Genomic DNA, 27,361 nt, shown 5'->3' on the forward strand with positions numbered 1-27,361 from the left:
GGGAATAACCTTATACAAAGTGTCTAACTTGCGAGGAGCACCAGGGATGGTTAAAGGTGTCTCCAAATTTTTATAAAAAGTTTCCCTCAAAATGTCATGGAGGGGCAATTTAAGAAATTCCTTTGGAGGCTGATCAAAGTCCAAGACCTCAAGGAATGCCTTAGATTTCTTGGATTCAGCCTCCAAAGGAATAGAGAGGGAGTCACACATCTCCTTCAAAAAGTGTGTGAAGGATTGATCAGGTTTAGAAGATTCCCGGATAGAAGGATCATCCTCAGCCGAAGAAGCCTCCTCATCAGACACCAGAGGTTCTTCGGAGTCGTCCCACAGATCAGGATCACGTACCTGAGAGTCCCGACCTCGGGAGCCCGGTGTCAAAGGCTCAGTGTGTAAAGTTTTGTGCACCGACTTCCCGGACTGCAGAGAAGCGGTGCCCGGAGAAGTGAGAAGAGACTGGTGACGGGAATGTACAGAAGGCTGTGGCTGCTCAGATGTCGTTTGAACGGCACGGTGCAGGCCTCTCGTCTCTGCAGATAATACAGGCATAGAGATCGAAGAGGCGGCATGCACCGGTACCGACAGAGTGAAGCCAATAAGAGAGGCTGCTCTGTAGCCGGTATCGGCAGATCAGATTGGACTGGTACCGGAATTTCAGATTGGACTGGTACCGGAGGCTCAGACCGGACTGGGACTGGAAGGTTTGGTGCCAACAGAGCAGGAAGAAGCTGCTGCAATTGCTCTTTGAGTTGGACTTGGAGGATGGCTGCAATACGATCATCCAAAGAAGGCACCGGTATCGCTTTCTTTTTCTGCGGTACCTGCAGTACCGCTCGACGCCCAGAGGATGAGGAGGCCGATGAAGATGCACTCACCTCTATAGGGGCGGCGCGTTTACGAGGGCGCCTCGAGGTCGGCAGGATTGGACTCTCTGCCGGAGCGACCGGAGGCCTCTCCAGGGAAGAGGAAGGCTTCTTAGCTGACTTACCTGGAGGGTGTGACACCGGAACGATGTCATGCGGTGTCAAAGAAGTCAGTGCCGATTTAGAAGGGGCTGCCGACGTCAGGGTGGATGCCGAGGGATCAGTTATATCGGCACTGAAGAGCAGTTTTTGCTGAATTTGTCTATTTTTTAAGGTGCGCTTTTTAAGAGAAGTGCAACGGGTGCAAGTAGAATTCCTGTGATCCGGACCCAGGCACTGTAGACACCAATTGTGGGGGTCGGTCAGGGAGATGGGACGTGCACACCGTTGACACTTCTTAAAGCCCGGCTGTGGGGGCATGAAGGTAAAGACGGCCTCCGCTAAATCGAAGGCGGAGGCTTCGATAGTGGCAACAGGCCCCGCCGGGGCGAGACGGAAAAAAGAAAAAGAAATTGTTTTTGTTTGGTTTTTTTTTAATGTGAAAAGGAGGAGAATAAAAAGAAAGAAGAGAGAGGAACTCTCAAGGAAAAAACGCGCGAGCGGGAAGGCAAGGAAAAGTTTTTCAACGGCTATTAAAAAAAATGCGTCTTCTTAGCTCCGCGGAAACTAAGAAACTGGGGATCGTGCGCCTCCTTCAGGCGGGAAGGCACTCGCGCATGCGCGGTGCGGCCTAACTAGAACTTTCTAAGTTCTTAGAGTGCAATCACTCTAAAATTGTCTGTACCAGGGCTCCATCAGTGCCGTCACCCATCAGTTAGGAATATGCTGCCTGCTTGTCCTGGGATAATAAGATATACCTCAATTCAAATAAAATATCAGAACACATTTTGAAATTTGATTTCAGGAAGAGTTAGTAATATAAACATGAAAGACGGAATTTCTGTTTAAAGCAAACTGATAAGAAAGAGAAGTAAACAAAAGAAAAAATTAATTATTCCTTCCTTATAAACTATCACATCATCCTAAGAACGTGGTTATTCCATAGACCTGGAAAATATCACCATTACAATAATGATATCCAACACTCCTTCCATCATCTCTCTCTTCTTCCAAGTCAGCTCGCATTATCCCTTGAGCAGAAAGTACTCTTCTTTGAGCATTTCAAACTTCTCTCACAAACTTTAGTTCCATCTGTTCCTGAGCATTCTCATTTTCTATCAGTCATATTTCCACACGCTTCTCGTCCCCATCCAAGTTATTTTTCTGAAGTCCAGTTTACAATTTCTGCCTCATGTTTATATTTCCTTTTCCTAATAACGAATTCCATCTCCCGATGTTCGTAAATTTCTGTATTAATTGTTACAATTCGAATCACTCGCGTGCATAAACACAAAGTCAGTTTTTTGTTATTGTTATACTCCTTGCTCTGTATTATAACAGTTTTCGCTACATAATTTTCAGATAGAAGAAGTGACTTATCAGTGACTTTCCTTAACTTGACTATTATTGAAACTTCGCTCTTTGATGATATTGCAATATTCTTTTTTGAACTTTTCTCCGCAATGACAAAAGAAACCAGCCAACTCTATCTTTTTGATATTAGATATGTACATACAATATTGGCTGGCCCCTGTCAGAGATAGGATCCCGGGTTTTTAATGGACCTTGGTGTGACACAACGCAGCTTTTATTTTGTTCTTACATTCCTTTATCTCTCATTCCTTGCTCTATGGTTTCCTATCAGCAAGCAGATTCTCTTCCGTTGAATTTCTGAAGCTAGAACCAAAATTATAAATTATTTTGCATGTTTTATTCCAGGAATTAGAGCCATTCTCTTTTGATCTGTGTTTTCTGACTTTAATTTCATGCCAAATCCAGTCCAATGTCAGTTTAACAGATCTAGAATCACAGCTGACTGACATATCAGAACGTTCAAGATTTCCAATATCCACTGAAACCGCAGCTTGTGGAATGTTGAGTTCATGGAATCTTACTTCTTCATCCTTCCATGTATCTTTACCAGTATTTCAAATCATTTCAAATTCAAACCGTAACTTCCCAAAGAGGAAAGCCCCTAACTCATAAATTCTATATACTCCTTTCAAATAAGCTGTAACGGAACATAAACAAAATAAAGAAAAGAAGAAAAAATCCCAACTTTCAAAGTAAATCAATCCTATATCATGTAAACGTAAATCATGTACGGTAATCATAGTTCATGTAGTCATGGGCTGATCACAGTGCTCCAAAAACTCCTGTAATTTCAATGGATCCTCGAAATTTAAAGTTTTATTTGCATAAGTGACCCGCATGATTGCCGGGTACATCAATCCATATCTGGCACCAATCGACCTTAGTTGTGGGCATAGCTCAAGTAACTTTTTTCTTTTATAAGCCGTTGCCTTCGCAAAGTCCGGCACTATTTGAATTTTTGAATCCTGGCATCTAAGGTTCTTATTCTCTTTTGCCAGCTTAATAATTTCTATAACATGTTGGTAATGGAGCAGCTTAAAAATTAAAGGACGCAGACCCTTTTGATTGTCTTTCCTTTTTGTCGGGATCCTGTGTGCCCTTTCTAGCTCCAGTGGGAATTTAGTTTTAAGCGGAATAATTTTAGGCAAAAATTGTTCAAGAAAGGCTATAGGGTCATTTTTTTCTACCCCCTCCGGCACCCCAATAATTCTTAAATTATTCCTTCTTTCTCTCTTTAACATTTCTATTTCTTTATGATCCATTTTGTATTGTATCATTTCTGTTTCTGCCTGTTCAACTCGTTTTTCTAATTGATCAACTTTAAAATCAACTATCTGCATTCTGTTAAGACTTGCAATCTCTTCTTTGACCTCTTGAATATTTTTTGCATTTTGTATTACTATCTCTTTAATTTGTTGGCGCTCCTTAAAAATATCTTTATTTTCAATTTCTTCCATTGGCAATGGAACCTTTGACGGTGTTGCCAGCTCCATTTTTGTTCTTTTATTATCCGCCTTGAACTGCAAGGTATAGGCGGAATAGAAGTCCCTAATGTAATGTATTTCCTAAGCTCACTCCCGCTGAATCGGTTTTTGTCAGCTTACCTGATGCCATTTTGCCTTCAGTTCTTCCCTTTTGAGATGATTTGCGATATTATTTTGTAGCTTATTTAACCACAATTAGCCTTTTACCACGGAACAGTTCATTCACCTGACCATCTCATTACGTCTCCAAGCCATGCCCTCTGCATAAGTGAATTTCTTTTAAAATTATGGGCACAAATCGATATATTTTGGCTATACATTTTGGGGCTCCTTTTTACTAAGCTGTATTAAGCATTAACTAAGCTGTAGTAAGCACTAGCGCAGTCTTACTACAGACTAGCCTAAGTCCCACCCACAAGCAATATAGAAATCAACTCAACCAACTATCCCATCCAAACCACCATAAAACTACTAGGAATGACTATAGACAGATGCTGTACCATGCAACCGCAAAAAAATAAAACAATACAGAAATCTTTCACAGTTATGAGAAACCTAAGACAAGTCCGGAAATTCTTTCAAAGAACACAATTCCAACTTATGGTACAATCCCTAATCCTAGGCCTACTAGATTACTGCAACATCCTCTACCTTCCCTGCCCGGAAACGCGACCATATTACAGAAGCATACATCAATTCACACTGGCTACCAATACAAGAAAAAATACTATTTAAATTCTACTGTATGTTATTCAAAACCCTAAATGGAGACAGCCCAACCTACCTGAACAACTGCTTCATCCAAACCACCTCAATCAGACATAGAAAAACACACACCCCATTCACACACCCCTGATCAAAGAAGTAAAATGGAAAAAACTATACGATAACCTCCTAGCCACTCAAGCAGCAAAACTAGATAACCAGATCTCCAATCTACTGATATCTACCCCAGACTACAAGATGTTCAAAAAAGAAATAAACTATACTCTTCAAGAAATTCCTGAAAAACAGACCTAACATCACACTTACCGTCCTACCTCCATCTTCCTGCCACACTAAAACTACTGGACTTCTCTTTACCTCTCTAGAAATGACAAATAATCTTCCATTGTAACCCACCATCTATAATTCTTTTGTAATCTGCCTTGAACCGCAAGGTAATGGAGGAATGGAAATCTCTCATGTAATATAATGTAATATGGCTTGCCACAGGACACACTCAGACCGAAATCTGTGAATTCTCAAGCAAGCATCACTTCAAATATATTTAAAATGCGAAAGAACCGCGTAAGGGAACAAAACTACGTCGAATTAAAAATAATATATTGGAGAGAGCAGAACACACTGCAGTCACATGCAGAAGAGAAAGACTGATGGGCGGTGCTAAGCTATCCTGTGAAGTACTCTAGAGGTGGAGTGAAAAAGCTGTAATAGGTCGCTTCTGCAGCCCATTCAGGTAAAGGGAAATAACCCTACGGTCTAGAATAGGGCTGCCCAATTCCGGTCCTCGAGATCTACTAGCAGGCCAGGTTTTTAGGATATCTACAATTAATATGTATGAGAGAGATTTGCCGGCACTGTCTTCTTGGTATGCAAATCTCTCTCTTGCATGTTCATTGTAGATATCCTGAAAACCTGGCCTGCCTGTAGATCTCAAGGACTGGAATTGGGCAGCCCTGGTCTAGAATGTCTCTCCTATTGCACTGGAAAACAGGGTTTATTAAATTAATGCATAATTACACAAAGTTAATGCATGCACTCATTATAGCACAAGTTGGTAATTCCCTACCCCCCCACCCCCACTTTAACTACTCTGTGGTAGAGGTTTCTACTGTGGCTCAGAGCTCTAAATGCTCCAACGCTCATAGAATTCCAATGACCATCGAATCATTTAGTGCTCTGGGCTGCGGTAAAATCCTGGGCAGCGGCATAGTAAAAGAGGGTCTTTATCTGTTAGCTGGCTTAGATTTCATAGTGACCATAATGCATATGCATGAGACTAATTTGCATAAAACTGAAACAGTAAGCAAATATATCTCATCTATTTATCCCCCCCTTTTACAAAAATATGGAAGAGGTTTTTAGCGCTGGCCGGCACGCTGTATGCTCTGCGCTGCTCTGATGGTCATCGAGTTCCTATAAGCGTGGGATCAGCACAGAACATTCATTGTGCTGGCCAGTGCTAAAAATCTCTTCTGCACATCTGTAAAAGGGGGTGGGGGTATATTTATAGTTATCAAGGAATGTGACTGGATGGGGCTCTAAGCAATAGTTACCATATTTATTTTTTTTCATTTCATCAGATGCTGTGTTTGTTCATTAGATATTTTACTTTGTATAGCTCAAACAATTGATAAGTGTTTTATAATGAAAGATATTTTTCCTTGCATCCTATAGAGTTTTCAGGTTTTGTCCCTCTTATGAACAGAATTTGGTATATTTGTGTGTATCAGAAAAATGAAAAAGTAATTTGCAATTAAAAAATAGAAGTTTTATCTATATAATTTTGTTGTTACCTTTGAATATTCTTCCCAGTCCTCTAAAGTCCATTTGATCTGAACAGTTAAACACAACAACGTACTTTCCCAAGGCCTTGCCCATATCTTTTGTTGTTTCTGTTTTACCAGTGCCAGCTGGTCCTGCTGGAGCTCCACCCATATTCATTCCCAATGCCTGAGCCAATGTGATATAACATCTGTAAAAAAAAAAACAACAAACAAAAAAGGTTAAAATACTGTTTGTATTATTAATAGGCTCCATTAGGTGCCTAATCTAGTTTTCAGAAGATTTAATTATATTAAAAAGAGAATTTTCTGGGTCACCAGGCCGCACAGTGGTATAAAGCTATTAATGATTTGGTTAACAAAAAACCTAAAAATGGTCTTAGGGATATTTGGAGCATTGAGATTAAGCAGCAAATTTCTGCATCTCAATGGCCACAAATTTGGTCTTGGAGAATAAGATGTACGATGTCGGCATCTATGAGACAAACATGGTTTTTTCTTCTTCATAGAGCTTTTTGGACCCCTGTTAGATTGCAAAAGTTGAAAGTTCTTTGTGTAATAGATGTTGGCATTGTAATCTTGAGGTAGGGACTTTGGATCATCTTTTGTTTTATTGTCCCTATATTTTGGCCTTTTGGAAATCAATCTGGGTTCAAATAAATTGTTTATTGGAAAATCATGTAGCGTTATCTTATGATACTGTGATATTTGGCATGTTTATGAGGAAAAAGAGTCAGATATCATCATGTAACAATAAACTTTTATTGATTATGACAGGAGTTGCCATTCAACATATTACTAATAACTGGAAAGACCACAGTAGGCTTAGTTTTAATTTTTGGTGGAACTCATTATGTCATCTGTATAAAATGGAAAGATTAATAGCGGTACAAAATGGAAATTATAGAAACTTTATTAAAATTTGGGAGCCATTAGCATTGTATTCTCAAGATTAAATACCATGTTTTCTGTGAATGATACACTATTTTATAGTAGAAGGGGGGTGGGAGGGTATTGGAGAGTTATTTGGAAAATTAATATCAGGGTGGGAGGGAAGGGGCGAGGAGGGATTATTATTTATATAAAGACATTGCTGATAAGATTTTCAAGTGATTTGTTAATTGTTGATATGTGTATTGTACACTTGTTGAAAGATGAAAAAATGAATAAAGAATTAAAAAAAAAAGAGAATTTTTTTTAAAAAAAGAGAATGTAGGAAATTGAAAAGATACTGGAATAAAGTAGGCACTGAAGAAGCAAGGATTAATTGGAGAATTATGATTCAAAAATATAAAGCTAAATTAACAATTACTAGAAAAGATAATTCCAGGGGTGGAGCATATAGATAAGAAATTGTTTTCAATCATTAATTTCTTAACAAAGGTTGATTATATTACATTAAATGATAAATCAAATATTCCATCGTCAAATAAGTTAGATAATTACTTTAAATCAAAGATAGAAACCCTGAGAACAGAAATTTTATTACAATCGCAATCATTATTATTAATGGATGAAGATTTAAAGGAGTCATTAATTCCAGTGAATAGAGTTTGGGTCTCTTTTCAGGAAGTCACTTATCAGATATAAAAATTGTTTAAGAAATATATAAAGAGATTATGTATTTACCCTGGTAAGCTCTTTTCCAGTAGGTAGATGAAACATTCTAGACCAGGGATGGGCGAGGGCCGGAATCCATTCGGGTTTTCAGGATTTCCACAATTAATATGTATGAGATCTATTTGCATGCACTGCCACCCATTGTATGCAAATGGATCTCATGCATATTCATTGAGGAAATCCTAAAAACCCGACCAGACTGTGGCCCTCATTACCCACCCCTGTTCTAGACAGTAGGGCTATTTCCCTTTAGCCGCATGGTTGCAGAAGGAATCCACTCCAAATTTTTCACTCTGCCTCTATAGTATTTCACAGTGCTGTTTAGCTCCCTCTACAGTTAGTACCCAAGCACTGAGAGCCACCCAATACAGATGAAGTAGAGGCACCTGTAGCAACAGGCTCATACAAATAGTTCTGCTCAAACAGTAACTGAATAGAACCATTAACTGCCAACACAGGCTTCAAAAGAGCTCAGAAACTACTCCCCAATAACTGGAAACATATAAACAAATTCTTCCTAGCCCCCAAGGGCTGATATGCATCTAAGAATCAGCTTGATGAAGCATAAACAGACTGAAAACTGTAAGCAGACATAGTAAAGAGGGTGGAAGTCTAGAATTTCTCAACTATTTACTAGAAAAGAGGTCACCAGAGTAAGTACATAATCTCTTTTTCCAGTACAGTAAGTAATACATTCTAGACAGTAAGGACATACAAAAGCAGTTCCCCCAGCAGCTAGTTCCCCCAGCAGCAAGGACCCAAAGGCGGAGTCCTGTCTAGCTGCCACATCCACTCTGTAGAACTTGGTAAACGTGTGCAGCAAAGACCACGTGGCTGCTCTGCAAACCTCAGCAGGAGACAGATCTAGCTTCAGCCCACAAAGAAGCCATAATCCTGGTAGAATGCGCCTATATAAGAAATAAAATTATTATTATTATTATTATTAATGGAAACAAGAGACTGTTTCTCCAAATGAATGTAGGCTGATGAAATGGCCCTACAGATCTATCTAGAAATTATGGCAGGAGAGTCCCACCTAACCAAGTGAGTCAGCATAAACAGATGGCCAGAGAGACAAAACTCGTTGGTGACCTCCAAATAATGCAGCTGAGCTCTGCGCACATCCAATTTCTTCAACAGGCGGACCTGTGTCTTGGAACCTGTCAGTTGAAAGGCAGGCAAACACATGTCCTCATGAACATGGAAAGTGGAAACTTCCTTAGGAAGGAAGGAACTGTACAAAGAAACCCCTCCCATCTCTGAAATACAGAGGAAAGGGTCCCTGCAAGATAAAGCCTGCAGTAACAACACATGACATGTCAACACATGACATGCCAAAGTAATAGTGACCAGAAAAATGATCTTGAGCGTCAAGTCCGAGAGAGAAGCATCATGAAGGGGCTCAAAAAAAGCCTTGGTAAGATTGGACAATACCAAGTTAAGGTCCCAGGATAGGAAAGGATGCTTAACCGGTGGTCAGACATGCAGACCCCCTTTCATGAATCTTCCAACATCAGGATGAGTCATCAAGGAGGACCGATGTTCCCAAGATCTAAAACAAGAGAGCCTGGCCACCTAGACCCATAGAAAAGTCACAGTGAGGCCTTTATCCAAACCAGCCTGAAGAAAGGCAATATTCCACATGATCGGAGCTGAATAAGTGTCAACTTGATCCTGGACACACCAATGTTTGAAGGGTTTCCATGCCTTAGCGTGGGTCAACATTATGGATGACTTCTTAGACCTCAACAAAGAATCCACAACAAGGGCATAATATCTTTTATGCTCTAAGGCCTCGCATTCAAGAGCCATGACATAAGAGCAAAGGGACCCGGGTCGTCCATGGAAATTGGATTCTGCATCAGAAGGTCTGTATAGGCACTCAGTCAATGGCTGCGACCACTGCAGGCTCACTAGCGGCAAAATTTTTGCCCTGAGGTCTATGCCACTTGTAGTCTCAGCAAAGGGAGGGAAAAGCATTAGGATCTGTCAGCACTAAAATATCATAAAGGTCTGTCAGAGCCATAGACTAAAAGTGGCACGGACCTCAGATTTTTACGGATGTGCAGTTCAGATCCATGAGGTCCGCAAGGTCAGATACACTGCAGACCTTTGCACACATTTTTTAACCCCCCCAAAACCCAGCTATTTGCCATCCAGTGTCATATCGCGGGGACTCTTGGAATCAGCATGGAGGGAGAGATCTGGAGGAAGGGACGATTGGGCTAATTAGCAAAAGCCACGGTGGCCTCCTCCCTCCTAAGGCATTAGGGAAGGTAGAGCTGGGGGCCTGAGCTGAGTGCGCAGGGAAAGTGGTGGAATAAGCTAAAAGGCGGATTTGTCAATGCACGGACCTCAAATTTTTAAGGACGTGCGGTTTTAGATCGGCGAGGTCCGTAAGATCCGTGTTTTACCTCTTCCCACTGTTTGGTCTAAATACCTATGCAGACAGGCAACTGCCAATAGTTATTTCAACCAAACACATTCACATGATGAAGATCCAGGAAACACCTCCAATCTTCAGAGCCTTTCTTTGGCATGATAAAGTATGTGGAGTATCTGCCAAAGTTCGAGAGCTTGGGCAGCACCAGATCTATAGTTTGAATATCCAGCAAGTGCTGAACGGTGTTTGAACCTGGAGAGCTTTATCCAGAGGACCTGAAGGAGAGGTTACAAACCAATCTGTCAGAAGTCGAGCAAATTCCAGCTTGTAACCCAACTGAATGATGTCCAGCACCCACTGGTCGGATGTAATGCACATCCAGGCAGGAAGAAATGCAGAGAGCTGGCCCCCTATGCATGCTGGAGCCTCCGTCGGCCTGGCGTCATTGGGCTCTTCTGGTTTCTGTCGCAAACCGGGTGGAGGAAGACTGGGTATGTCTGTAGCCAGTATAGTATATCTGCTTCAGGAGCACTAGGAAAATCTCTGCGATGGGGCATTCGCATATGGTCTGGAACACAAGAAGCTACAAAAATTAGAATGACCAGAACCCTGGGAGGGTCTGGGTTGACTATCGGGCAGAGTCTTGGGGCAATGGTCCATTACAGAATCCATGAGGTTATCCAGACCTTTGCCAAACAATAACTGCCCCTTAAAAGGCAGCCTAGCCAAAGTAGCTTTGGAGGTAGAATCACCAGCCCATAGCATCTGGTGTGCCGAGATGGAGTACGCTGGCACTTTAGCCAGAACTCTCATGAGGTCATACAAAGCATCCGCCATATAATCTGTCCCAGCCATCAGAAGTTGAGGAAGGGGATACACTGCTTCATTCTCCAGAATGAGCAGTCGAGAGAGACAGGCTCACACCATGAATGATGTCACTGAATACCTGATACCTAAAGTAGCAGCCTCAAAAAAATTCCGGAGGACCACATCCACTTGGCGGTCCTGCATATCCTTCATCAATACACCCTCTTCACTGGGGAGAAAGCTTTGCTTAGTCACCTGCGCAACCAAAGAATCCACCCTAGGCTGAGCCAAAAGCTGCTGACATTCCTGTGTCACAGGATACAAGTGGGAGCCAGTTGAGGTACTAAGTTCAACTCCTGCAAAGATCCAGAAATGAGATCTGGCAGCGACACAAATTTAATAAGCGCAAGACAGTAGAATCATCCACAGGATCTAAGACCTCTGTGGGATCCGCCGATCCCACTCCAAGAAACGCTGTATCTGCCAACAATGAATCAGAAAGGGAGACATCAGCATCCAGGTCTCCCAGATCAGGATCAAGCAGTGCAAAAGCCACATCAGGCGGAGGTGAGGATGTACCTAAAGGCACTATGCAACATTGCGGAGGGGGGAATGAGACCGTTCAGGGGCAGAACACTTGGTCTGAAACTCTAACCACAAAAATTTCATGAACCTGGGGAAAGTGTCTGGTTCCTGGGGCATAAAATCACCCTTAGATGACTTGCACTTGCATTTCTTGGGCTGCGGAGGATCTGCAGCCTGGCAGACAGCAGTATCAAGTTTCAAGTTTATTAAAAGATTTTTTAAACCGCTTAATCAAATATCTAAGTGGTTTACAATGTAGTAATACATAAAAAAAATGTACATCATTATAAAAACAGATAAAAACAGGTGGTTCTGGAAGAGAATCTAAGTAAAAAAAAAACCAAAAACACAGACGTACGGACCTATGCAAAACAATAGGGAAGTGGGGAAGGTTGCTCCTGCCACAATTTACTGCTAGACTACCAGGGATACTAAAAGGCACAGGCAGAGCTACTAGTGGCAGCCAATTAGTTAGCGGTTCTGCACTGGCAGGAGCGAAGGAAGGTCACTCCTGCCACAATTCACCACTGGACCACCAGGGAAACTAAAGGTATGCGGGGGAGGCAGGAGGAAGATAATAATTAGAATCGGCTGGGACAGGAAGAGGGAGGGATTTCTCCTATCCTGGTCACCGCTGGACCACCAGGTCTCATGGGCAGGCCCGAGGAAAAGAGTACAGAACCTGGCAGCGAGGGAAGTGGGCTGGGTGCAGAGACTGGCAGAGAAGGGAGGGAGTAAGGGGGCTGGATGCAGAGACTGTCAGAGCAGTGAGGGAGGGGGAAAAGGATGCAGAGCCTGGCAAGGCAGGGCAAAGCAAGGCACTTAAATATCAACCCCTCCCCCCCCCATATCCAGTTTAACGGGCACAAATGATGACTAAATAGATAAAAAGAAATCAGTCAGGACAAACCAGTGAGATTTAATGCAAAAATTGAATGGTGTCATTTTTTCTGAATGCTTTTTTTGATTGACTTTTTCCATCTAGTATAGGTTTATCCTTACTGATTTCTATTCATCTATCTCAGGAGTGTCCAACCTTTTGGCTTTCCTGGGCCGCATTGGCCGAAAAAAATGTTTCTGGGGCTGCGCAAACGCTGCAGCAAGACAGAGGAGGGAGCCGGCAAGACGGTAAACACCCGGGGGCAGCAGAGGAAAACACTGCATCGCCCTTGACCGGGGCTGGGTTGGACACCCCTGATCTATCTAGTCATCACTTGTGCCCGTTCATAACGCGTACAGCCCTCTATGTAGTCTCCAAGGTGAGGTTTCTGAGGTAAAGGAGTCTTTAAAGAGGTTTCTCTGCTCTTGACTACTCTATCCTTAGGGGGGGGGGGGGGGCACAAATGATACAGTTGTTTGTCTGGAAGCATAAAGGGGTTACAGATTTTTCTACCAGTAAAGAGGCAAGTTTTCAAGCAACCTGGGAACCATTTTGGAATACCAAAATGACTTCTGCTGCTCATAGTCAAATCTTAAATGGGTGAATTGTTGTGATTCTGCATATGTGCTCCTTTTTTTTAATTAACAGACTGCTGATTGCTTGTAATTTGCCTCTCTTGGGACCCTTGGGATGGGGGTGAGGGGGAGAGTTATGTTTTCTTGTTTCTTGTATATTTATAAATGAGCGTTCTGGATGAAGCTTTGTGACGTTTGCATCATGTACTGTTTTTGAGCTCAATAAAAATTGTTTGACTATCAAATCAGTGGTATTATCTTGAGGTGGAGCTGAAGACAGGGACTGAGGTGGAGTTGGGGTGGGGTTGGGGGCAGAGCTTGAGCTCAAAGAAAAAGACATTTCATTGCCCATCTGTGTTTATTCATGCTTCTTAAACTCTGTAACTCTCTTAGCGTCACAGTTCATCTTTTGTTTCATGAGTAAATCAAAGAAATTTTTGTTGTTTTCCTGCAATTATATCACTTTCTTTTCCAGAGATAAATTTAAAAAAAAAGATTTGACATTAATATGTGAACTGAATATTTCATGGGGTGTCCTAATTTTTTCACATGACTGCTTTTTCTGACAATTCCTCTCAGGCAAGCCTCTTGGCATCTCACATTATAAAATGTTTTAGAATTTTATTTCCCTTGAAACAGGTTTGCTTCTTGTGCATTATTGATTTCTTGAAGATACTAGAGCACCAAATATTTACACCCTAGAAGAAAGTTGAAGAGAGATATAATAGAGAAACGAAAAGTCTCATTTCATAAAACATCTGATACAGACCCTCTGGTTCACTTCAAATCTCTCTATACTTCTGAAGATGAGGAATTCAGAACTGGATTACAAAACAAAACTATGCTCACCTGTCTGTTAGAGGAGTAATAACCAGACGATCAGTGCAGCCTAGAAATTCATTCTGGTAAGCAAAGTTAACATCTGTGATGGACACACAGATCTGATCAAAATCTTCCTTAAAGTAGAATCTGCTCTGCTTTAGCCATTCAAAATCTGTTATTGACTTGATGTGCATTTTTACCTGAGAACAAAGGAATGAAATACAATTACTATTTCTGCCTAATGACTTATTACTTTGTTTGTGTTTAAACATATAAACACACAAAAGGGGCAAAAAAATTTCCACAGAGTATCAACAAACAAAGTAAAACACAAAATATCAAACAAATAAATAATAATAATGCATAAAAATGTCCATCAAATTAAGCTGCTCTCTGAAAAGAAAACACTATTCCAAAGTAGTCACTTTCTCTCAATTACAAGACGTCGTTTTTCTCTTGACATGGCCTTCATCAGGATAAAGAAGTAACTTTGCAAACTCACTGGTCGACAGTGGTGTAGCGAGGGTGAGTGGCACCTGGAGTAATGACACCCCTACCCTCTTCTCTGCACCCCTTCCCTTCCCTGTACCTCTTTAATTTTCCTGGCGCAAGCAGCAGCACAAACTTGTTCTCCCTCTGATGTCACTTCCTAGGTGCGGGACCCGGAAGTGGTGTAAGAGAGAGCCGACATCGACACGGGAAGCAAGTCCGTGATGCTGCTGGTGCCAAGAAAATTAAAGAGGAATGAGGGAAGGAAAGGGGCACATGGGGGTCGGGCAGGAGCAGAGAGGAGGATGGGTGCTGTCGCCCCCACCAAGATGGCACCTGGGGCACACTGCTCCTCCCACTTACTACGCCACTGTTGGTTGAGATGATATCAATTGATCTATAAAAGACAATTCAAAATATTTCAGCTGCAGTCAATCAATCAAACAATGTTGCACTGAAATGAAGGGAGTTTGTAAAAAAAAGCAAACAAAAAACTTTGTACTTACAAAACCTAAACATAAAAATATATCTTGAGAACTATTAAGCAAATACAGGGTACTAGAGAGCAAGATGGAGGGAATGGACACCATAGATTTTAGTAGGTTATATTTTTGTAGTTCTCTTTTTTAGCTCAGCAAAATCAGTCAGGCAATAGTGTAACCTTTAGAGTCTGTTAGGGGTTAATACAAAACAGAGTTTTACAGCCTCTTTTACAGAGCTGTGCTAGCGGCTGTGCTAACGGTCCTGAAGCCCATAGAGATTTAAAGGGCTTCAGGGCTGTTGCCGCATGGCTTTGTAAAAGAGGCTGTTAGCCTAGATTAATTATTTAGGTTGCATTTCAGGGCACAAATAGCTGTTAAAGAAAGGCTCTGGTGTTAATTTAATTCCCTCTCACCCATCCCAAGTCAGAGCTTTTTGATTTATAGGCTTTCCAGCCAACAAGGAACAGGGAATTACTATGGTAGGATTTTTCTGCCCTTTCTTTTTTTTTTTCTTCCAGGTGTAAGTACCACAGTATGGCTGGAAAACATCGTTTCACCAAAGCCGCTGCTCAGGATACAATTTCTGTCTCTGTGCAGATAGAAAATGTTACCTAGGCAAAGGGAGTAATTCCATGTAAAAGCTGTCTTCAGCTTGAATCCCTCATGAAGGAAGTAAAAGAACTGAGAGAGAAGGCGGCAAGACTAAGAAGCATCCGTGAGAATGAGAGGTACATCGATGAAATGGTACATGAGGCGTAAAAGATTTCCAGCAGCGGGGAAGAAGAGGCTGTGCTGAGGGAAGGCAGCTGGACTCAGATTACAGAACACTGCAAGATTGGTACTGTGACTACCCCTGCCCTTGGACTGAAGAACCGGTATGCTGTCCTGGAAGTGGAGGAGATGAGAGCATCCAAAGGAGAGGAAGGGCCAAATCTTGTGATCCCAAAAATTATTGGATCCATGACCACTAGGAGGCATAAAGTAGTGGTAGTTGGCGATTCCCGAGGGGTACAGAAGCATCCATCTGAAGACCAGACATGATGTCACAAGAGGTATGCTGTCTACCTGGTGCCAAAATCCAAGATGTTACAGAGAGCTTGCCGAGACTCATCAAGCCTGCTAACTACTATCCAATGCTGCTCATCCACATTGGCACTAACGATACTGCCAGGTACCCCTGCAAACATGTCAAAAGTGACTTTGTGGCTCTGGGAGAGAAGATGAAGCAGTCAGATGCACAGGTGGTATTCTCGTCCATCCTTCCTGTTGAGGGTAAAGGCCAGGGCAAAGAAACTCACATCCTGGCGATGAATGCGTGGCTACGTGGATGGTGTCATCAAGAGCATTTTGGCTTCCTGGACATAAGAACATAAGCAGTGCCTCCGCTGGGTCAGACCATAGGTCCATCCTGCCCAGCAGTCCGCTCCCGCGGCGGCCCAAACAGGTCACGACCTGTCTGAATCACCAGAAGGGGCCCCCTTGCCACCTTGGTTTCCCATTGAGTCCTATCTTCCCATCGAAGTCCTAACCCTCCGGTCTTGCACATGCACGACCTGGTTGGGTTTCTATACTTATTACCTGGTTAGCTTTCTATACCTGTGTTACATCCCAGCACCTCTCTCAGTATCCCACGATCCCTTTATCCCTCAGGAATCCGTCCAATCCCTGTTTGAATCCCTGTACCGTACTCTGCCTGATCACTTCCTCCGGTAGCGCTTTCCAGGTGTCCACGACCCTTTGGGTGAAAAAAAACTTCCTTGCATTTGTTTTGAACCTATCTCCCTTCAGTTTCTCCGAATGCCCCCTCGTACCTGTTGTCCCCTTCAGCCTGAAGAATCTGTCCCTATCCACCCTCTCTATGCCCCTCATGATCCTGAAGGTCTCTATCATATCTCCCCTGAGCCTCCTTTTTTCCAGAGAGAAGAGCCCCAGCCTATCCAACTTCTCGGCGTATGGGCAGTGTTCCAGCCCTCTTACCAGTTTCGTTGCTCTCCTTTGGACTCTCTCAAGTACTGCCATGTCCTTCTTGAGGTACGGCGACCAATATTGAACGCAGTATTCCAGATGTGGACGCACCATCGCTCGATACAATGGCATGATGACTTCCCGCGTCCTGGTTGTTATGCCCCTCTTTATGATGCCCAGCATCCTGTTGGCTTTTTTCGAGGCTGCTGCGCACTGCGCAGATGGCTTCAGTGATGCATCACCCAAGTCTCTCTCTAGACTGCTGTCTCCCAGCAATGCCCCCCCCCCCCAATTTGTAGTTGAACAACGGGTTCTTTTTCCCTATATGCATGACCTTGCATTTTTCCACGTTAAAGCGCATTTGCCATTTGTTTGCCCAGTCTTCCAGCTTGTCCAGGTCCCTTTGCAGGTCCTCACACTCCTCCCTGGATCTAACTCTGCCGCACAGTTTGGTATCGTCTGCAAATTTTATAACCTCGCACTTTGCCTCCTTTTCCAGGTCATTGATAAATATGTTGAAGAGTAACGGCCCCAGCACCGATCCCTGTGGCACACCGCTCGTGACTCCCCGCCAGTCAGAATATTGTCCCTTTACTCCGACCCTCTGCAGTCTACCCGACAACCAGTGCTTGATCCATCTGTGCACATCCCCTCCCACCCCGTGGTTCCACAGCTTCCTAAGCAGCCTTTCATATAGCACCTTGTCGACATGGGATGATTTTCCAAGGGCTGCTGAGTAGGGAGGGTGTGCATCTATCAAAGAAGAGAAGAAGTGTCTTTGCCGGCAGGCTGGCTAATCTACTGAAGAGGGCTTTAAACTAGAAGTGATTGGGCAGGGTGATCAAAGCTCCTGGGTGAGTATAAGCCCTCAGGTAAGTAAATCACTGAATACCTCTACATGGATGGGTAAAGGGGGCAATGTCTGGAAAGCAGTATATACTAATGCTTGAAGTATGGGAAACAAGATTCTGGATCTAGAACATGTGATGGAAGAAGAGACATTGGATATAGTGGAGGTCTGTTGGATATAGTGGTACATAAGAACATAAGAAGTGCCTCTGCTGGGTCAGACCAGAGGTCCATCGTGCCCAACAGTCCGCTCGCGCAGCGGCACATCAGGTCGAGGACCTGTATAGTAATCCTCTATCTATACCCTTCTATCCCCTTTTCCTTCAGGAAATCATCCAACCCCTTCTTGAACCCCAATACCGTACTCTGTCCTATCACACCCTCTGGAAGCGCATTCCAGGTGTCCACCACCCTCTGGGTGAAGAAGAACTTCCTAGCATTGGTTCTGAATCTATCCCCACTTAATTTTTCCGAATGCCCTCTCATTCTTGTATTTTTCGAAAGTTTAAAGAATCTGTCCCTTTCCACTTTATCTATGCCCTTCATGATCTTGTAAGTCTCTATCATGTCCCCTTTAAGTCTCTGCTTTTCCAGGGAAAAGAGCCCCAGTTTCTCTAATCTTTCTGCATCTTGTGGGATAAGGATCCTGGCTAGGCCTAGTGGCTCTGCTGAATCCTAGTCCTGGAGTTAAAATAAAGGTAGTGGAACACAGATTCTTTAATGTCTCCCAGAAATTGCACACTAAAATGTCCAGGTTGTTCAAACAAAACACTTTTAATGGAACATCAAAAGTTACAAACAAAAATGTCAGAATTTGGCACGAGTGAAAACAAAACTTCCAAGAATTCTCTTTACTTCTTTTACCAAACACATAAGTCCTACTCCTAGCACCAGTCGTGCTTCCAGAGTCAGTCCAAACTAATAACAGCAAAATCCTCAGTTTAGCCTTCTGGACACATTCAGGGTATGACAGAATAGTCCACGCATCAAGTCATAGCTTTTGAGTATAAGGCTCTTGGATACTGGCTCTAATTGTGTCCCTGTTAGGTTGAGCAAAAAAGTAATCCCCAACAGTTTGAGAGGAGAGAAGCCTGTTCTCCACAGGTGCTACCACTCTCCCATCAGACAGGCTTTTGTGTAACTTCTGCAGCTTCCAGAACAAGTCAGAGCAGTGCACAAACTGCTCTCAAAACATAGATTCAAAAAAACTCTTCAAATGAAAAAGAAAACCCCTGGGCTTATCAGCCTACTCACATTCCATGGGGTGCTCTTCCCCTTGGGGTAAAACATAGTCCTCCAGCCATTCCATGTCACAAACCTCAGGCTGGACTTCAGGTTCCTCCATTTCCCAATCCTTAGGAGAACCTTCTTGTGTTGGCCATGGGTTAGCTGCCAGAGCTGGCTTCCTCCTCAGCTTGACTTCAGCTTCCAGTCCCAGCTGTCTTTCCTCTCCATCTGATAAGGAAAGCTCAGAAAAAGAGAGCCTCAACAACAGGCCACGCCCCCCTCTAGCAGGGTTAGTGAAATTCTTAAAGAGTCCTGTCCTTTCAGTCCCTGTCTGAGCTCTGGGAACTTTTAAAGGGGCAGGCTCATTCCTAAAGCTGTGCACAGGACTTTTACTATACACAGGATGTTTCCTAAACTTGGTCACAGGATCTTTAGTGGGGCTTACAGGGGCTTTCTCCTTGGATTTAGTAGGACTAGCCAGATCCCTGTCACAATATGTAAGGTTTTCCATACCTTTTATCAATCGCATCGCCCTTTTCTGAACCCTCTCGAGTAACGCCATATCCTTCTTAAGGTACGGCGACCAATATTGGATGCAGTACTCCAGATGCGGGCACACCATCGCTCGATACAACGGCAGGATAACTTCTTTCATTCTGGCTGTAATACCTTTCTTGATCACAGAGACGTGGTTCACGGAGAACCATGACTGGGATGTAGTTTGTCCCACCTGTGTCCCAAAGAGCATGTTGGGCAGTCAGGTAGTGACACACTGCTTAACTTTGGCGTGGTCCCCCTGGAACTAGGGGAGACTTTCAGGATGGTTAACCCTAGGCAACAGCCTAGAATTGCTCTTTCAATGGTCTTTCAAAGAACACCATTTAGTCAGAATGGCCGTAAGGAAAAGATATAAACTTTATTTGGCCAATAGCCTCAAAATCATAGTCCATAACAGGTTTCAATGAAAGCATGAAAACATAACTCAAAAGAAAAGATTCCTCAAAACAAACTTTAACTCTGTTGCCAGCTTTGGACTTTAGTAAATAAATATACCCAGTCCTCTTCACCAGAGTGTAATGCTAGGCATGCTTTATGCAGGAAAAAGAATACAATCATTCTGTTTAAATGCTTCACTATTTTACAGTAGCTAAAAGAAACAGCTCTCTGTTCCTGAGCTGCAGGATGGGAGTTTGTGGCAGTGATTAATAAGCCAGCAATACTGGGCTACTGGCACAGGTAGCCATGAGAATGAGACAGAATAATTTACATTTCTGTGAAGCAGGTTCCTTAGCAAGGCACCCAGACTTCCCTATGAGGAAACACTAAAGCAGCTATGGCTCTCCAACTGGGAGGAGACAGTGATATGATAGAGATGTATAAAATAATGAGTGGAGTGGAAAGGATAGATGTGGATCACTTGTTCACTCTTTCCAAAAATACTAGGACTAGAGGGCATGCGGTGAAGCTACTAAATGGTAGATTTACAGACTGTAGAAAATATTTCTTCCCACAATGTGTAATTAAACTCTGGAATTTGTTGTCAGAGAATGTGGTGAAATCAGTTAGCTTAGGAGGGTTTATAAAAGGTTTGAATAATTTCCAATAAAAAGATTACCTTATTTCCATTTTCTATTTATAAATGTTTGTTAATACAGCTATAATACTACTTTATTCTATTTTTTTTCTACATTTTGTCATCTCTGGTTTCTGCTTTCCTCATCTTCTCTTCACTTTCCTTTCTATCCAGCATCTGTCCTCTTTCTCTGCCTCTTCCATCCACTGTCCATCCTCTTTCTCTGCCCCTACCATAAACTGTCTATTCTGTGCCCCTTCTCTCCTTTATACATGATTTATTTCAGAATCACCCCCTCTTCATTTTTCTTTTTCTGTCTCCACTCTCTCCCCCATGCTCTGGGATCTCTATCTTCTCCTTTCTTTCTCTCCCCACCCCAACCCATGGTCTGGCATCTGTCTGTTTCCCTTCCTTCAATGCCCTGGCATCTCTCGCCTCTCTTTCCCTTCCATCTCTCAATCTCCTTCCCCCTCTATGCTCTGGCATCTCCTTTCTTTTCCCTCCCTCCCTTCATGATAGTCTGGCATCTATCCCTCCCCCTCCATGATCTAGCATCTCCTCTCCTTCCTTTCCCTCCCTCTATTCCACATGGTCTGGCATTACTCTCTTTTCTCCCTTCCCTTCCTTCTCCCTCCCCCCTAATTGAATGGCTTTCTTCTTACCCCTTCTTCCATTCAATTGGGTGCATGGTGTAGCATTTTTCTACCCTTTCCCTTTCTCTCTCTCAGTGGCATACCTAGCATGTGTGACACCAGGGACCCATCATTTTTTGGCACCTCCCCCCCTATCTGTACAAAAAACATGATTTTTAGTAACAAGCCACATGTCACACATGAGTACCTAGGAAAAGGTAGCATCTTACATACTGCAGTAAGCAGTACAACAGCAATACACCCATTGTAAAACTAAACAAGCCAGACTAATACAGATCAATCCTGCAGTCAATCCTAACAGAAAACCAAGTCTTTCGAACACACAGAACACAGAAAACACCTTTGCCTAGTATGGAATGTCATCACAAACTAACCCCTCGGGAGAGGCAGGTTGTTCTGGTGTTGTCATCTTGGTGGACTTTGAGTGTGCCCTGGACTACAGCGCTTCTTTGTCAACTTGAAGCTGGAGAGTCGGAGCTAGTTTTCTGTCGGGCACCCGCGGAGACAGAAGCACTGACGTCACGCGGGTCCTTCCTCCGGGGCTAAAAGGATGCCGCGACTGCAGGAGTACGGAGAGGCAGGTTGTTCTGGTGTTGTCATCTTGGTGGACTTTGAGTGTGCCCTGGACTGCAGCGCTTCTTTGTCAACTTGAAACTGGAGAGTCAGAGCTAGTTTTCTGTCGGGCACCCGCGGAGACAGAAGCACTGACGTCACGCGGGTCCTTCCTCCGGGGCTAAAAAGACGCCGCGACTGCAGGAGACCGGAGAGGCAGGTTGTTCTGGTGTTGTCATCTTGGTGGACTTTGAGTGTGCCCTGGACTGCAGCGCTTCTTTGTCAACTTGAAGCTGGAGAGTCGGAGCTAGTTTTCTGTCGGGCACCCGCAGAGACAGAAGCACTGACGTCACGCGGGTCCTTCCCCCGGGGCTAAAAGGACGCCGCGACTGCGGCGCGCGGCCGCAGGGCTTGGCCAAAGGGGCTTGCCCTAAGGGGCACCTTGGAGACACTGGGAGGAACGGGAGGAACTGTATGTATTAATATTTACTGTTATGGGGAAAAGGAAAGGTAAAGCAAAGGTGTCCACACCGATATTATTAGGTCCCATTGATAGGCACTTTATTCCATCCAGTACCTTAGGTCACAGCCAAGGAGCGGATTCACTATCAGGGGCATCCCTTAGCCCCCCAGGTAGAACTCCTCCCCCTCCACCGAATAATCCTGATGTTTTGGAACCTAAGGCAGGCTCCAGTAGTCAGTCGGAGGAATTCCCTGGGCAGGTGGGATCACCTTCATTAGTTTATGGGGTGATGCCCAAAGCCTTATCTTTTCAAGGTGAGGCTTTGTTTGCCAGAGAGCCTCCGACTGAACCTCAGGAAGTTACTTTGAAAGATCTTTGGCAAATTAATACTCGTATGGAGGGGTTATTAAAATCTGTGGTCAAACAAAATGAAAAATTTTCGCAAGAGGTGATTGAAAAGTTTGCAAACGTTGATTCAAATTTAAAAATTATGGAAAAATCGATTAGAACAACTGAGTCTCAAGTGGTTACATTACAGGCAGTTTCTACAACAGCAGTTAAGGATTTTCATATCACTCATATGAAATTTGAGAAAATGGAGAACTTATATAGAGCAAAAAATCTACGTCTAGTTAATTTCCCCAAAACACACTTATTATCTCCAGAAATATTGGTTAAAAAATATTTTAAGGAAATTTTGGGGATGATGGACGTAGAAAATTTGCCTTTGACAAATTTGTATTATATCCCTCAGAGGAAAAAAGTTCCCACAGAATCAGGTATAGATCAGTTGGAACAAATTGATTTTGACTTAACTGGTTTTTTAGAAGACTCACAGGATATAATTCAAACTAGATCTACACTTCTTATAACTTGTTCTAGAGAGATAGATAAATCCTTGATAATGAAAGCTTATTTTCAAAATAAGCAGACTAAATTTTGCGGAGATAATGTATTGATTTTTCCAGATGTGGCCCAAGCAACACAATTGAGAAGAAAATCCTTTTTGGCTTTGAAATCTAGGGTGTTGGCTTTAGGAGCCACATTTTATTTAAAATTTCCTTGTAAATGCTTGATTAAATTTAAGGAAAATGATTATGTTTATTGGGACTCAACTCAATTAGAACAATTTTTGCAACATCAAGAATCCATTAGTATTTCTTCTGTTACCACATAATTAATTATTTGGAGTTTGAATTTCTAAACACTAATCTGTTTGGTCTATATGATCATGTTTATTTGACTTTTGTTATGAATATATAGTACTTGCCCTCCCATAGTTATGAGGACTAGAGGAATTTCTGTGATAGCTCTTTGGTTGTAATAATGTATTAATTTTATTTATGTTCCTTACCTTATTATTATGTATATGTAATAATGTTATAAAACTCGAATAAATAAAAAAAAAACAAAAAAAAAACTAACCCCTCCTCCTTTTACAAAACTGTAGTGTGGATTTTAGCCACGGTGGTAACAGCTCTGACGCTCATAGAATTCTGAGCATCAGAGCTGCTACCACCACGGCTGGTGCTAAAAAAACGCTCCACAGTTTTGTAAAAGGGGGATAAAATAGAAATACATAGACAAAGATTAAATTGAACCAGCAAGAAGCTGGACTCTGCATACAATACAACACCACAGAAACAGTGACACATGTCTCCTAAAGCAATAAATAAATAGAAAATTTTTGTTCTACCTTTGTCTTCTCTGGTTTCTACTTTCCTCATCTTCTTGTAACTGTCTTCCTTCCATCCACTGTCTGCCATCTCTCTGCCCCTATATGGCATCTTCTCTTCTTCTATGCCCCTTCCAGAAACTGTATGCCTCCCCCTTCCATCTCTCCTTTCACCCCCATTGGTCTGGTATCTGTATCCTCTCCTTCCACCCTGCTCTGGCATCTCTCTCTCCGCTCCTTTCCTCCTGTTCTTCCCTGGTCTTCCTTCTCAATTTATTTTCTGCCTCTGTCTAAATTCTTTTTTACTATTCAGTCCTCAATTTCCCTCTTTCACTGTCTACCTATAGCTTGCCACCTCTTTCCCTCACCCCTTCCAGTAACTAACTCTGTCCTCTTCCCTCAATCCTGCATGTGCCCTTTTTTTCTTTCTCCTCCCCACTTCCTTCCAGCATCTGCTCCCCCTTTCCCTCTCACTTCCATTCAGCAGCTGTCCCTCCTCTCCCCCACACTTCCATTCAGTGTCTGTTTCCCTCTCTCTACCCCTTCCATCTACTGTTCACCCTCTATCTCGCCCTTCCATTCACTGCCCTCTGTGCTCTTTCCATCCAGTGTCCACCCTCTCTCTCTCTCTTCCATATGGCATTTTCCCTCTTTCTATGCTCCTTCCATAAACTATCCCATGCCCCTTCTCTCCTTTGTACATGATTGATTTCAACTCTGTCATCACCCCTCCCCTATGCTCTGGCATCTCTCTCTTCTCCTTTCTTTCCTTCCCACCCCACAGTATGGCATCATCCCTTCCCCGATTCCCGGTATCTCTCTCCTTTCCTTTTCTTTCATCTCTCCCTCCCCCTCCATGCTCTGACATCTCATCTTTCCTTTTCCCCTTCCTTTTCCCTTGATCTGGCATACCTTCCTCCTTCTCTCCATGCCCTGGCGTCTCTTCTTCCCTCCAAGCCCTGGCATCTCCTTTCATTCCCTCCAGTTGGGTACAGCAACACTCTCCCCAATTCTCTCCCTCTCTGTTCCCTTTCCTCCTTCTGTCATCCAAGGCCTGGTGTCCTGAACTTCATCGGGCAGCAGCAGCATTAACAATTCACTGCTGTTGCCGGCTTCAGGCCTTCCTCTCTGTTGGGTCCTGTCTTCATGATGGCCTGAAGCCGGCAACAGCAGCGAATTGTAAATACTGCTGCTGTCCGAAGAAGGTAATGGCACCAGGCCTTGGAGCACCGAGGCAGACCGCTTCTCCTCCCTCCCAGCCGAACCCCCGCTGACCCTCCTATCTCTCACCCCCAAGTGAACCCTTCCGACACTCCCAGCAAGATGACCGAGCAGCAAACCTCCCTCCAGTAGCATCGGCAACCACAGCGCTAAACAGGCTGCTTTGTGGCTTTCTCCTGCCGGTGAGGCGTCACTGATAACGTCATCAGTGACGCTTCACCGGCAGGAGAAAGCCGCGAAGCAGCCTGTTTAGCGCTGTGGTTGCCGATGCTACTGGAGGGAGGTTTGCTGTTCGGTCATCTTGCTGGTCACCTTAAGTAAGGAGGGAGGAAGCGCGATAGGGACCGGGCCAGCTATGCACCCCCCCAAGGCTGCACCCAGGGCGGACCACTCCCCCCCTTGGTATGCCACTGCTCTCTCTCTCTCATCATCGGCAGTCTTCACAATTCTCTGCTCTGCCAGGGTTGGGCCTTCCTCTCTGCCAGGTCCTGCAAACTTCCTGCTTCTGTGAAGGCAGGACTCAGCAGAAAGGAAGGCCCGATGATAGCAGAGCAGCAAGTTCTGAAGGCTGTTACTGATGGAAGAGGAAGTTCGCGGACCATAAAACCGACCCCATGAGCACTCCCTTATGGTCTGCACCTGGGGCAGATTGCCCCTCCCCCCCTTGGTACACCACTGTTACTTATTCAAATTTTCTGCTCCCCAGGTCAGTTGGGGCTGGGATGCTGCAGTGTCAGCACCTATAGGAAGGGAGTTATACTCAAAGCAGTAGAGGCAGGATATAACTATATTAAAATTCTATAAACAATTGCAAAGGAAAGTTCATGGCATCAGATTCCTGTCCTGGTTCTAACTGGATATGAAAACAACTAAGATAAACTTCATAGCCACTAACAAAATACATATTATCATGAATTGTCTTTTTATAAAATAGCCGATTAAACCATTTATTAAAGCATTAATTATTCGTTGGTCTATCACCTAAAATGTAGTGGTATTTTTATTCATTGCTGATGTTCGAATATTCAATGCCGGGCCATGTCCGAGCACCAGCATGGAATATCCAGCTACATGAGGGCAGCCATCACTTTTCTGGTTAAGTACAATATTCGGTAATTAACCACATAAATTAAACCAGACACAGATAGGACTGAATAAATGCAGTTTTATTTGTCCAGTTAACTTATGCTTATAAACCATTTCAATATTATATATATTTTTATAGGTGGTATAGAAAGACTAAAGAGGTTGGGGCTCTTCAGCTTGGAAAAGACAGTTAAGGGGGGTATGACTGAGGCAGTGGCGTGCAGCTAAGGCCTTCAAGTAATTCAATAAACACCCTGAGAGCACAGTTCTGAATGTGATTGGTTGAGCAGGCAGCAGGCAGAAGCTACTCAACCAATCAAATTCAGAGCAGTACTGTATTTTATTTTATTGCTATGTAAATCGCCTTGAACTGCTTTGCAGAATAAGGTGGTATAGAAGAACAAATAAACAAACATACTGGCAGGGCCTTCAGGGGGTGTTTGAAGTTGTGGCTGTCTGGCAAGCAAAGTCCTCCTTTTTTTTTTTCCTATTTCACTATATTAGTATTATGAATAAGCATTTTTTGACTGCCTGATGTGGAGCCACTGTTCTCTTTAAAAGCTAATGTCTCTTTTTCACAATAATCAACAGAGGTTTTGGATTGATGCATATGGAAGATTAGTGATTTTGGACTTAGTAAATGGAGTGGAATTTTTTTTTACCCATGAAGACTAACTAAGGTTTTTTTTATCACTTTAAAATACATTTTTCAGTTGAATTACATTAGTGAATGAGACAGGTGAGAAGACTTTCCATATTATTAGAGCACCTACTTTGATTGACTTTTGATGAATTGTGCTCTCTCTCTAGTGTTGTGGGTTGGGTGAATCCCCAGGTTCCCTGTTCAACCAATTAAACTGCATCAAGCAAAAAGTAAACTTCCCAAAAACCAAAACAGGGCTGTAAAACTGGGGATTTACTGAATCGCATGAAGGCCCTGACCAGTCACTAGATTAAGGTCTACAAAACACTGAGTGGTGTAGAATGAGTAAAGAGTAAATTGATTTTTCACACTTTCCAAAAGTACAAAAATCAGGGAACACTCAGTGAAATTACATGGGAATACTTTTAAAACAAACAGGAGGAATTTTTTTAAATTTTTTTTTTAACTCAAAGAATATTTAAGCTCT

At 43.1% G+C, this 27,361-nt stretch overlaps 1 protein-coding gene across 1 annotated transcript in view; it reads right to left on the reverse strand.

The window, feature by feature from the left end:
* Window positions 1-27,361, reverse strand: part of DNAH8 (dynein axonemal heavy chain 8) — a 1,666,792-nt gene that overhangs the window by 520,362 nt on the left and 1,119,069 nt on the right. Inside the window, 2 exon segments of the mRNA XM_033937418.1 lie at window positions 6,337-6,515; window positions 14,024-14,196. Of these exon segments, the coding sequence (XP_033793309.1) occupies window positions 6,337-6,515; window positions 14,024-14,196 (352 nt within the window).

Source organism: Geotrypetes seraphini, chromosome 3, assembly GCF_902459505.1.
Source record: "Geotrypetes seraphini chromosome 3, aGeoSer1.1, whole genome shotgun sequence".
Lineage (NCBI taxonomy): Eukaryota > Metazoa > Chordata > Amphibia > Gymnophiona > Dermophiidae > Geotrypetes > Geotrypetes seraphini.